At 39.9% G+C, this 14,010-nt stretch overlaps 1 protein-coding gene across 1 annotated transcript; it reads right to left on the minus strand.

Moving 5' to 3' along the window:
• Positions 1 to 587: 587 nt before the first annotated feature.
• Positions 588 to 3,102, minus strand: LOC143569651 (uncharacterized). Its single transcript, XM_077055513.1, has 3 exons — positions 3,048 to 3,102; positions 2,854 to 2,956; positions 588 to 2,598 (listed from the first exon to the last, which is right to left on the minus strand). Exons 1-3 carry the CDS (start codon positions 3,100 to 3,102, stop codon positions 588 to 590), a joined length of 2,169 nt encoding a protein of 722 aa, XP_076911628.1.
• Positions 3,103 to 14,010: the final 10,908 nt, after the last annotated feature.

The raw sequence follows: 14,010 nt of genomic DNA on the forward strand, positions 1-14,010 counted from the left end.
GACATTCATCAAAATTCGAGTCTCGAGTTGTATTCGTTTTGTATACTTTTATTTTGAAAAACCGACTCAACATTTTTAGAACATTATTTAATTATTATATAATATTATTATAGACCTCGATCTTAAATAAATCGATGTTTGTCATATTATGGTGTTGTTAAGAAAAACATAAGGGGTTCAAACTGATTTTCGTAAAGTCGTTATAAGTTTTACAAATCTTTAAACTCACATTAAACATTGAATGAAACTTAAAAGGGGTGTTTTGAAAATATGTAATATATATATATATGTATATATATAAATTTTTAAAAAAAGTAAACCCTAACCCTAACATAAACAACCCAGCCGCCCCCACTATCCTTTCCCTCCTCGATTTTCCGGCAGCCGCCTCCGGTGGCTGGAGCGGCGGTCCGGCGAGTCCCGACGCGACTTCCGACCCCAAACACCTCTGACAAGACCAGTGGCGGATCCAGAAATTTTTTATACGGTGGGCACAATACGAACCGACACAAAATAAATCAACAAAAAAAAATAATGTTAAAATAACCATTCATTAAATATTCAAAATAAAATTCAAAGTACGTCGATTACAATTGTCCTCTACGTGTTTTCATCTTTTGGAAACGCTCGATTACATCTTCATTAGTTACATTGACAAGTTCATCTACTTCCACAGCACAAATGACATAAGCGTTCAAGAAATCATCACTAATACGATTGCGCAAACTTGACTTTCTTCGTTTCATCGTCGAAAAATATCTCTCCACGGATGCAGTTGCAACAAGTAAAACCAATGCTAGCTTTAATAGTCGATAGACCAAATGATAAGATAGATGTTTTCTTGTCTTCACCATCATTTTAGAAAGGTCGGTGATAGTCTTCAAGTTAGCAAAATTTGTTTCTTTTAGAACACTCTGATGATATAAGGATAGTTGATGCTCAAGCTTAATCTTTTCCCTATCATCAAAATCATACGGATAGAACTCACTCAACCGAAGTAACGTTGATGCATTGAACTGAGAGAAAGAGTCACGCGGAATCAAATCCGCCATGTTTTTAAGCAATTCCATGTTAAATTCATTAAAACGATCACCAAATTCTTGAAGCAACTTATCCATAATAGCGTTAAAGCAATCAACTTTAAAATAATGTTGATTGGTGATTTTATTCCTTTGGTTCCGAGATCTTGAAGAAACATAATCTTTCTTCATGTCCAACATTTGTATATCATGCTTACCACAAAATTTAGATACCTTTGCTAAAACTTTATCAAATACACTTTCTCTAAAATTTTGCAAGACCGCTTTGGTTGACTCCACCATTGAAACCGCTTCTACCATTTCTTGATCTTTCTTTTGAAGTATTCTTGATAAAGTATCTGTTATCCCTAAAATGTGAAACATAAAATGTAGATAAAACACAAATTCAAATGTTTCGAAGTATTCTAAAATGCCATCCGCTTGACGTTGGCTAAGTTCATTAGGGCATTCCTTTACAATATATTCAAGCACATTAACAATGGATGGAAACATATCAATTAAGCGCATAAGTGTTTTGTAGTGAGAATTCCACAGTGTATCTCCCGGCCGTATAAGAGAAAGCTCTTGATTTAACCCACTTCCGGTCATAATTAACCCACAATTAATCTCCTTTGCTACCCTTTCTCTCCCAGCTTCTCGAAGAATGTCATTTCTCTTACAAGAAGCACAAACCACATTCAACAAAGTGGTTATCTTATCAAAATAACGGCCAACACTTAAATGTTTTTTGACAACCGCCACAACCACCAACTGAAGCTGGTGAGCAAAACAATGCACATAATACGATGACTTGTTTTCTTCTAAAAACTTTGCCTTCAACCCATTGTATTCACCGCGCATGTTGCTTGCTCCATCATAACCTTGACCTCTTAACCGGCTTGAACTCAAGTTATGTTTTGCAAAAAAAGTGTCAATAGACGACTTTAAAACTGAAGAAGATGTTTCCATCACATGTACAAGTCCCACAAACCTCTCTTTAATAAATCCATGTGTATCAACATATCTCAAAACAATCGCCATTTGTTCTTTCCCAGATACATCACTAGACTCATCAACTAATAACGCGAACACAGCATCACCGATTTCATCAAAGATACGTTTAAGTACTTCTTCTTCAAAACAATGAGCAACATCCTTTTGAGTACTTGGAGATAAATATTTGTTATTTCCTAATGCTTTTGGTAACTTTTTTAGTTCAACATTTTGACTTATGATCAAATCCATTAATTCCAAAAAAATTCCTTTAAAACTAGAAGTTTCACTCTCATCATGACCTCGAAATGGTAATGCGCATTTCAAACAGAACCTACAAGCATCAACCGTAGAAATCAGTCGAACTCTATTTGCTTTCCTCACAACATCATATTGTTTATTGGTAGCAACACTAATAGACTGAGCTTGGTTTACTAGATCTTCACATCTTTGTAGGGCTTTATTATGAAAACTATTAACATCACCTACATGTTTATCAAATCTTGGTTCTTTCCAATTCTTATAGCCCGTTGTAATATATGCATTACGCCCACCTTCATTAGAGTTTCCAATCCCGATAGTGTCTCTATATAAATAACAACATAAACAAAATACTTTGTCTGCTTTTACACTATAATCTAACCATCTGCGATGTGAATCAAACCAAGAAGGTTGGAAGGTATTTATCCCATACATTGTTTTTGGAAACTCATGATCGTGTGGTTGGCATGGTCCTTTTAACCAATATTTTCTCCTTATCTCGTCTATTTGATTTGGATGGTAATTAGAAATTTTTATCCTATCAATTTAATCCCACCGACGATTATCCAAATCAACTAACTTAGGCATAGTCGGAGTAGAGATAAGAACCGGACCATCACTACTACTAGATGGAATTTCACTTGATGATGGAACCTTTCTTTTTAAGAAATTGTTAAGAGTTCCTAGATTATAACTAAATTAATCAATTTACACAACAAAACAAAAAAAATTATCACATATTCACAAATATATAAGAGGGTAAAAAATGAGTACCTTGTTTTTGTTTTACTTGTGAAGACATCACCGGTTTACTAAATGAGCAGTTCATCGAATAAGCTAAACAGGATCTACACAAAATTATGTAAACAATAAAAGGTTAGGCATGTTCGCTACAACTTAAAAGGCCTAGAAAAATTATAAACCGAACAATTTAATAAAAAAACTTAACTACTAACATTTAATTGTCACACCCCAACCTACGGCGGAAATGACAGGGCGTAACTGATTGCTCACAGCTTTTCAAAGGTTACTATCTTTCAATATAGGAAATTTCAATATCTATTTAATAAATTCAAATAAATACAAATATTCATACAATATCCAAACAAAACAAAAGTGCATCGATAATCAGGAGTCATAAATAATATTTTCTCGTTAATTTTCTTCTAACATAAAATCCTTAAGTGATCTTGTACTTCAGTTACTTCACATCAAATGATAACCTGCATATGCGTTGAAAATAAAATAGTTTTGTCAACACAAGGTTGAGTGAGCAGCACACCAGTTTAAATGTACATATAGTATATATAAAAATAAGCAATTGCAACAAGTCATATGAGTATAACAAATCAACCAAATGAGCAAGTATAACTGAGATGTCGAGAAGCACAGAGGCTATAACGACTAGCGTATGATCATACTAGACTGAGATTATGTTGGACCTCTCAGAATGCGGAAGCATATAAAGCAAGTAAGCACATAAACAAGTAAGGTATAAGTTGTTAACACATAAGACAATAGTTTCAGTTTTGAGTATAAGTATATATGAAAAGTAAATTTACGCATATGTCCCCAAAACGTGAGAAAACGAGTAAAAAGAGGGGAATGTGGTACTCACCTGATCGGATGAACGAAATATAAATGAGGTTGAGAGGATGATGAACCCTTCGGGATACACCGACAAGGATTCCTAGTTAAATATAATAATATAAATTAATTATAAAATATATAACATGATTTACTGAATTAAGATTTCGATGTGATTAAGTTAGGTTTTGGGATTAGAATGTTTATTAATTGATCGATTGGATTTCTACTGATACTAATATTGCGTTAACAATGTTATTGTTTATCACATAATTATAATAGTTGTTACTTTTATATTTTATAAGTCACCTTTATACTACCCATAAATAACATCTAATCCAATTTATAAATAATTAGTTTAAATATATATAAATATGAGTTGAGCTATACTATAATAATAATCGTTTAAATATATATAAAAAATAATATATTTTGGAATCTTTAACGAAAGTCCAATGATTTAAATATAGCTAATACATGTAAAAATACAATTGTTACAACTTTGAAAGAATTATACATATATATATAATACATGTATATATGTATATATATATATGAATAAATTTATAAAGATGTTCAATGACAAGAAATCACCAACAATGATGTCGGTTTTAATAAAATAATTATGATTTAATATTATTAACATATACTTAATATATATACAAATATATATAGACACACACACACACAAACACTAGTTACGAGATTAAATGACAAGACACATTAGCGTTCTAACGTTGATTTGATAAAAATACCATTTACTTTATATTTAATACTAATTATAATAATTCATAAAAATCATTTAAGGCTTTAAAACAATAAAACAAAAAAAAAATAAATTAAAAGAGCAAAAAGAAGCTGGCCGGATTCGAACCCGCGACCACCCAGACATAACACCCACACCAAACCAACTGTTCTAGGCTGCCAATTGATTAATAAACGATAATAATTGATTATATACAAACACAAGCAGAAACCCCCAATTTGATATGAACCCTAAATCTACAAACCCTTAATCTGTTATATATTCGTTTAATTTATCATAGGGTTAACGTTATAGGGATTACGACGACCAAGATTCATATAAAGAATACCTCACATGATAACGAATTGATGGCAAACGAGTAGGAACAGAAGCCGGCCTGAACTCGGGCTAGAACTGATCATTGCGAAATTAATGTTAGGGTTATTGATTATAGATTAAAAACGAACATGTTGTATTACTTATTACCTGTTTAGAGATCTAATTGATGATGAACGACGTAAGGAAGACGGCGGCCAAGATGTGAACGGGTTATATATATGCAACAAGTTATAATCAAATTACTCTAAACACTATTGGTCGCCGACATAATTAGATGTTGTATGTGCGTTTAATTGTAATATTATGACGTGTAGATTGCAAATAAAGAATATTTATATGACGGGTTCGTTAATAATAGTAAACTATATCAATTTGTTCGTATTTCCTTAATTACGTTGTCGGTGTGAGACGAAATAGTCGTATAACCGATTTAGGAGAATACTTTCCAATTTGCAACGAAGATTATGGTGCAAGAAAATTAACGGGTCAAGATCAATCCAAAACGGGTTCAGGTTTGGACTTGGAGGGTAAGAAAATGGGTTTGGGTATAAGTATAATAATATAATAATTTCAGATTTTGCATTTAAACCCCTGGACTTTTTGGATGGAAACAAACTTGGATAATAGTTTAGTTTAGGGTTTGAATATATTGAAAGTTAATTTATATAAAATAATTAAATATAATAGATAATTAAGTATAACAAAATTAACTCGATAAACGCAATATTTTTACGGGTAAAATTTTCCCGAATATAAAAACGGGTTAGGTTACGGATATAATGTGACACCCGGTAAATTCCCAATCCCTTAAACCAAGTAATCAACCTAAATATTAGGTAATTATGTTATATGCGCCCTGCGCGAGCGCGCTATGTTAGAATCAGCGCGTGCATTTGTTATGTGCGCCCTGCGCGAGCGCGCCATGTTAAGAACCAGCGTGGGCATATGTTATATGCGCCATGCGCGAATGTTTTGGCTTTATGTTTTCATGCACCTTAACGTTATGTTGTCTAATGGGTTGACCATCCCGCATGATGCTAAGGCGGGTGCATCCTAAACCGTTTATGCGCGTGCGGAAGGGAACTAACCTCCCCGCATGGCGGGAACATTGAGAGCTAGTTTGTCTGAAGCTCCAAGATGGAATTGACTTCAACATGACTGATCACTATGTTGAAATACCAAGACCACCTGGAGAATCTACAAATGAAACTCAATGTCCCTAACTGCGAGAAGGTTACGCACCTACCCGCAGCAAAGAAATGTCCTTCACGCAGAAAGCTATGCGCACAAAGTGATACGCACAGAACACTTAGTCTATTCTCCAGACGTAAGGAGATTACTCCCGCCCAAAAGGAAACAGTAGCGTGTTTCAGAAATTTTCCACTTTTTACTGTAACACGAAAAGTCAACTGTCAGCCACCCTATTCTCACCAACCCCAGACCTGCATGTCCTGACCAGATCAAATCAAATCAAAATCTTTTATCCACTACTCCACTCTTAAATAAATAAAAATAATTTCCATACTTTATCATCATTACCCCTAGATATGAAAAGATTACAATCCCCCAAAGCAAGGGATTGTGTTCCCTTGAGTTTGCCTATAAATATGTAACCTAAATTATCACCCAAAACACACTCCAAAGAACTGCAAACTTGCACTAATCCTCTCCCAAGCATCCGTTGTTTTCATTTCCGATCCTGTTACTAGGTAAGCCGAGAATATAACCTTGAGATCTACTTTCCAACCCTTATATTCTCCTATTTCTTGATCTTAATATATATACTTGTTATTTAATCGTATTCTAGACCTTCAATTCCGAGGCCAACACCAAGAAAACCCGAATCTCGATTTAATCCCTTAACAAGAACCACAGGTGAGTCTCACAGCCCCTATTTTCACTGTTTTCACTATCTTTAAAACTGCTTTCGGGGCGAGGGACACGTACTTAAATAATGTTTTATCATGGTATACTTACAAGCTATGCAAGCGATTATGTGTTTATGTTTCATGATGAGTAATGCGAACAGTTACCTATGGTTTTTCGATGTTAGTGCACCAGATTCGAGTAAGTGATCACTTTACCATTGGAACTCTAAGGGTAGGGACTGCTGGTTTGATCCACCCACTCGTAGGGGTCGCACCTCTTTGCATGGACGAGTGCCTAGTATGGTCATGGGGCAGTACTATGGGTTGAGCCCGCTCGTAGGGGTCGCACCTCTTTGCATGGACGAGCGCCTTGTTTTCCGGCACAACTTCCGCGCGTAACCCGCGGGACGGAATTATTGATTAGCTCGTAGGGGCAGCGCCACTTTGCATAGACGAGCACGGTTTTTCAGAAATGTCCACGCGTAAACCGCGGGACGGCATTATATTATTTTAGCTCGTAGTGGCAGCGCCACTTTGCATGGACGAGCACATTTTTCCTGAAACGTTCGCGCGTAATCCGCGGGACGGTATTACTTATTTTAGCTCGTAGTGGCAGCGCCACTTTGCATATACGAGCACAGTTCCCAGAGATGTTTGCGCGTAAACCACGGAACGATTTTATCAGAATATGTTGATAGAACTATGTTTTACCAAGCATGTGTTTTAATGATGATATCAGAATTATGTTTCAGAATGATTTGTATCAAGATTATGATGCAATACGATTTATCAAGCTACTAAAACTTGTGAACTCACTCAGTTTATACTGATTCAAATGTTTTTACGTGTCTTTCAGGAGATAACTAAGTAGCGCATGGAGTCACACTTAGAGCACCTCACGCTGAACATCAAAAACTAGCTTTTTGGAAGATTTTAGTTCTATCCCTTCGATGCGCGTGGTTGTTCCCGCCGCGCAAGGGGATACAGCGTGGAAATCTTCAACAGTTTTTATACTTGGATGTTTTTATGTAATTTTTAAAACAATGTAATGTATTTGTATTAAACTTTTCATGCGCAATGAAAATCTTTGAATGTTTGCAATGGCCCGTGCTTAATTATCAATCCCCACTCGCGCGCGCCCGGCTGTTTCCGCCGCTCAGGGCCGGGTGTGACAGATTGGTATCAGAGCACTGGTTATAGCGAACTAGGAAAAGAAGTTTTAACCTAGACTATAACCGTTGGGGAATCGCATGAAATATTTTTCAAAGAAAATATTTTCAAAAGAAACTATACACACACTTAGGAACACGGGTCACACAGTGTAGTGAATAATGATAACATTATGTGCTCAGAGTACATGCGCTAAGTTTGATATATTTTCATTCTCTTTTAAAGCGAGAATGCCTCCAACTAAAGCCAAAGGAATTACCATGACACCCGAGGAACTCGCGGAAATAATCGCGCAAGCAATCGCAACACATGAGGCCAGCAAGGCCGAATCAAGTCAGGGTCGTCAGAATGAGACCCCAGAACCCGAATCAGGAGCCTTGGACAAAGGATGCTCCTACAAGACATTCATGGCCTGTAAGCCTTGGTCATTCAAGGGTACCGAAGGGGCCATTGGGCTCTACAACTGGATTGACAAGATGGAGACAGTTCTCTCCATTAGCGGATGTAGTGAGAACCAGAAGGTCCTTTACGCGACCTGCATGTTCCAAGAGGCAGCTTCGTCTTGGTGGAAGCTTCAAACGAAAACATTGGGGCGAGAAGTTGCTCTTCACAAGACCTGGGAAGAACTGAAGGAAATGATGATGAGAAAGTTCTGCTCTCGCGCAGAAATCCAGAGTCTACAACAGGAATTCTGGAACCACACCATGGTAGGAACGGATATCGACGCCTACAACAACCGGTTCAACGAGCTTTGCCAGTTGGTACCAGACATGGCAAACACGGAGGAAAAGAAGATCGAGAGGTATATTTTTGGGTTACCTCCTGTTGTTAGGGTTCCGCTCAACGCCGCAGCGCCTCCAACCTTTGATGAGGCGGGGTAGCGCGGGCCATCACCCTTACAAGGGATACGGTCCGTGCGGGTATGTTGACTACGCGCGGAATCGAGCAGCGAACCTCTGATCCCAAGAGGAAATGGAACTCTCACCACCGAGGGTCTGACTCCAAGCAGCCACCGTTCAAGAAGCAGGAGAGCGCAAGGACTTACGCGATTCAGGCCGCGGAGCCACCACGAAAAGGATACAGCGGGCCTCGCCCATGGTGCAACAAATGCAAGTATCACCACGAGGGTGAATGCGCAAGAATCGAATGTGCCAAATGTGGCAGACCAGGGCACAAGACGATGAATTGCCGTGTCAGAGAAGCTGGAGCAAGCGACAACTGCTACGCATGCGGGAAGCCAGGGCATTTTAGTCGGGATTGCCCGCAAAAGGGGAACCAAGCTCGCGGGAGAGCTTTTGTGATCGGAGCAGGCGAAGCTAAAGAAGAGCCGAATGTGGTAACCGGTACGTTTTTGCTTAACGGACATTTTGCATCTGTCTTATTTGATACTGGCGCGGACCTAAGTTTTATATCCGCTGAGTTTAAAGACTCCCTAGGCCTAGCAACCAGTAGGCTAGACACACCTTATACTATAGAACTAGCCAATGGTAGGCAGTTATGCGCAAGTGAAAGAACTGAACAATGTATAATAGTCATGGGAGGTCACGGGTTCAATATTAATTTGTTGCCAATAGACTTGGGAAGTTTTGACATTGTGGTAGGTATGGATTGGCTAGTCGAGAACCACGCGGAAGTTATTTGCCATGAGAAGCAGGTTCGGGTCCCACTGTTGAACGGAGAAACCTTGGTAATTCAAGGGGAAAGAAGGGGAGTTGCGACGAAACTGATTTCGTGCCTAAAGGCGCGTAAGTGCCTAAGGAAAGGGTGCTACGCCTTCCTGGCGCATGTCGTAGAAAAGAAAGGAGATGAGCGAAGAATTGAAGACTTACCAGTAGTGCGCGAATTTCCAGAAGTATTTCCTGAAGATTTGCCCGGATTACCGCCGCCGCGACAAGTCGAGTTTCGTATTGATTTGGTCCCAGGAGCTGCGCCAGTAGCTCGAGCGCCTTATCGATTAGCTCCATCTGAGATGCAAGAGCTATCCAATCAGTTACAGGAACTATTGGATAAGGGTTTCATACGCCCAAGCTTTTCACCTTGGGGAGCTCCAGTACTGTTTGTTAAGAAGAAGGATGGTTCGTTCAGAATGTGTATTGACTACAGGGAGCTGAATAAGCTGACAGTCAAAAATCGGTACCCCTTACCGAGGATTGACGACTTATTTGACCAGTTGCAGGGATCCAGTTATTATTCGAAGATAGATCTACGGTCAGGATACCACCAACTTAGGGTCCATGAGGAAGATGTGCCGAAAACAGCCTTCCGAACTAGATACGGCCATTATGAGTTCTTAGTGATGCCTTTCGGGCTAACTAATGCGCCGGCTGTGTTCATGGATCTGATGAACCGCGTGTGCAAACCATACTTGGACAAGTTTGTGATTGTGTTTATAGATGATATTCTGATTTACTCTCGGACCAAGGCCGAGCATGAGCAACACCTGAGATTGATTTTGGAATTGTTGAGGAAAGAAAAGTTGTATGCGAAGTTTTCCAAGTGCGAGTTTTGGCTTAGAGAAGTTCATTTTCTCGGTCACGTAGTAAACGAGAAAGGAATACACGTTGATCCTTCCAAAGTCAAGGCCATCGAAAACTGGGAAGCACCAAAAACCCCAACTGAGGTGAGGCAATTCCTAGGACTAGCTGGCTACTATCGACGCTTCATTGAGAACTTCTCCAAGATAGCTCTACCTCTGACCGCGCTAACTCAGAAAGACAAGAAGTTTGCTTGGGGCGAAAATCAGGAAACAACATTTCAGATGTTAAAACAGAAGTTATGTAGTGCGCCAATTCTGTCTCTGCCCGAGGGGACGGATGACATCGTCGTTTACTGCGACGCTTCACATCAGGGACTCGGATGTGTCCTTATGCAGCGAGACAAAGTCATAGCGTATGCCTCGCGCCAACTCAAGACCAATGAAAAGAACTACACAACGCATGATCTGGAACTTGGAGCGGTTGTCTTCGCGCTAAAGATTTGGCGCCATTACCTCTATGGTACAAAGTGTATAATCTTTACGGATCACAAGAGCCTTCAACATATATTTGATCAAAAGGATTTAAACATGAGGCAACGAAGATGGGTGGAGTTGTTGAATGATTATGATTGTGAAATTAAGTACCACCCTGGAAAGGCGAATGTGGTAGCAGACGCGCTAAGTAGGAAGGAGCGAACAAAAACGCTACGAGTCAAGGCTCTAAGGATGACCATTCACGCAGATCTCTCTACCCGCATCCGAGACGCTCAGCAAGAAGCCTTGAAACCAGAGTTTGTCAAAAACGAATGCCTTGGGGGTATGATTAAGAGTTTGGAACTTAAAGAGAACGGCAATCTATATTTTGCCAACCGCATATGGGTCCCTCTCAAGGGAGGACTGCGCGAGCAAGTATTAAACGAAGCTCACAAGACAAGGTATTCCGTACATCCTGGCGCAGACAAGATGTACCAAGATGTTAAAGTGCTGTATTGGTGGCCCAATCTTAAAGGCGCCATCGCGACGTATGTCAGTAAATGCCTGACGTGTTCGAAGGTAAAGGCTGAATACCAGAAACCATCAGGGTTGCTTCAACAGCCAGAAATTCCCATGTGGAAGTGGGAACAAATCTCTATGGACTTCATCACCAAACTGCCAAGGACACCTGGGGGTTACGACACGATCTGGGTTATTGTGGATCGGCTAACTAAGTCAGCACACTTCCTGCCGATCAAGGAAACCGATAAAATGGAAAAGTTAGCCCGATTGTATATTCGAGAAGTAGTTTCAAAACATGGAGTCCCAGTGTCCATCATTTCTGATAGAGATAGTCGGTTCACATCAAGGTTTTGGAGATCGTTACAAGGGGCTTTAGGTACTCGTCTTGACATGAGTACGGCATATCATCCCCAAACGGATGGGCAAAGCGAGCGAACAATCCAGACATTGGAAGATATGCTACGCGCGTGTGCAATCGATTTCGGAGGTAGCTGGGATACTCATCTCCCATTGGTTGAATTTTCTTACAACAACAGCTATCACACAAGCATCAAGGCTGCGCCATTCGAAGCTTTGTATGGGCGCAACTGTAGATCCCCACTGTGCTGGGCTGAAGTGGGCGACAAGCAAATGACTGGTCCAGAATTGATCCAAGAAACAACAGACAAGATTTTTCAGATAAGGGATCGCCTTAAGACAGCGCGCGATAGACAGAAGAGCTACGCAGATGTGCGAAGGAAACCATTGGAGTTTCAGGTAGGGGATAGAGTACTTTTGAAAGTCTCTCCATGGAAAGGAGTCCCCCGTTTCGGCAAGCGAGGAAAGTTGAATCCGCGCTACATTGGACCATTTGAGATCCTGGAGAGGATCGGTCCGGTTGCTTATAAACTCCGTTTACCCGCCGAACTCAGTGGAGTTCATGATACGTTTCATGTGTCCAACCTCAAAAAGTGTTTATCTGACGAAACGTTGATTTTGCCGTTGGAAGAGATTCACATCGACAAACAGCTGCACTTCGTAGAAGAACCGATAGCAGTAACCGATTGGAAAGAACAAAAGTTACGCAGAAGCAGAATCAAGTTAGTAAAGGTTCAATGGAACTCGAGGCGTGGGCCTGAATTCACTTGGGAAAGAGAAGACCAGATGCGCAAGAAATACCCACACCTCTTTCAGAACATGGCTTCTGCCAGCGACGTCTCCTAAATTTCGGGACGAAATTCTCTTAACAGGGGGAGAATGTGACACCCGGTAAATTCCCAATCCCTTAAACCAAGTAATCAACCTAAATATTAGGTAATTATGTTATATGCGCCCTGCGCGAGCGCGCTATGTTAGAATCAGCGCGTGCATTTGTTATGTGCGCCCTGCGCGAGCGCGCCATGTTAAGAACCAGCGTGGGCATATGTTATATGCGCCATGCGCGAATGTTTTGGCTTTATGTTTTCATGCACCTTAACGTTATGTTGTCTAATGGGTTGACCATCCCGCATGATGCTAAGGCGGGTGCATCCTAAACCGTTTATGCGCGTGCGGAAGGGAACTAACCTCCCCGCATGGCGGGGAACATTGAGAGCTAGTTTGTCTGAAGCTCCAAGATGGAATTGACTTCAACATGACTGATCACTATGTTGAAATACCAAGACCACCTGGAGAATCTACAAATGAAACTCAATGTCCCTAACTGCGAGAAGGTTACGCACCTACCCGCAGCAAAGAAATGTCCTTCACGCAGAAAGCTATGCGCACAAAGTGATACGCACAGAACACTTAGTCTATTCTCCAGACGTAAGGAGATTACTCCCGCCCAAAAGGAAACAGTAGCGTGTTTCAGAAATTTTCCACTTTTTACTGTAACACGAAAAGTCAACTGTCAGCCACCCTATTCTCACCAACCCCAGACCTGCATGTCCTGACCAGATCAAATCAAATCAAAATCTTTTATCCACTACTCCACTCTTAAATAAATAAAAATAATTTCCATACTTTATCATCATTACCCCTAGATATGAAAAGATTACAATCCCCCAAAGCAAGGGATTGTGTTCCCTTGAGTTTGCCTATAAATATGTAACCTAAATTATCACCCAAAACACACTCCAAAGAACTGCAAACTTGCACTAATCCTCTCCCAAGCATCCGTTGTTTTCATTTCCGATCCTGTTACTAGGTAAGCCGAGAATATAACCTTGAGATCTACTTTCCAACCCTTATATTCTCCTATTTCTTGATCTTAATATATATACTTGTTATTTAATCGTATTCTAGACCTTCAATTCCGAGGCCAACACCAAGAAAACCCGAATCTCGATTTAATCCCTTAACAAGAACCACAGGTGAGTCTCACAGCCCCTATTTTCACTGTTTTCACTATCTTTAAAACTGCTTTCGGGGCGAGGGACACGTACTTAAATAATGTTTTATCATGGTATACTTACAAGCTATGCAAGCGATTATGTGTTTATGTTTCATGATGAGTAATGCGAACAGTTACCTATGGTTTTTCGATGTTAGTGCACCAGATTCGAGTAAGTGATCACTTTACCATTGGAACTCTAA

Source organism: Bidens hawaiensis, unplaced genomic scaffold, assembly GCF_021521415.1.
Source record: "Bidens hawaiensis isolate Kalapana, Puna unplaced genomic scaffold, B.hawaiensis_p1.1 tig00024628_1, whole genome shotgun sequence".
NCBI lineage: Eukaryota > Viridiplantae > Streptophyta > Magnoliopsida > Asterales > Asteraceae > Bidens > Bidens hawaiensis.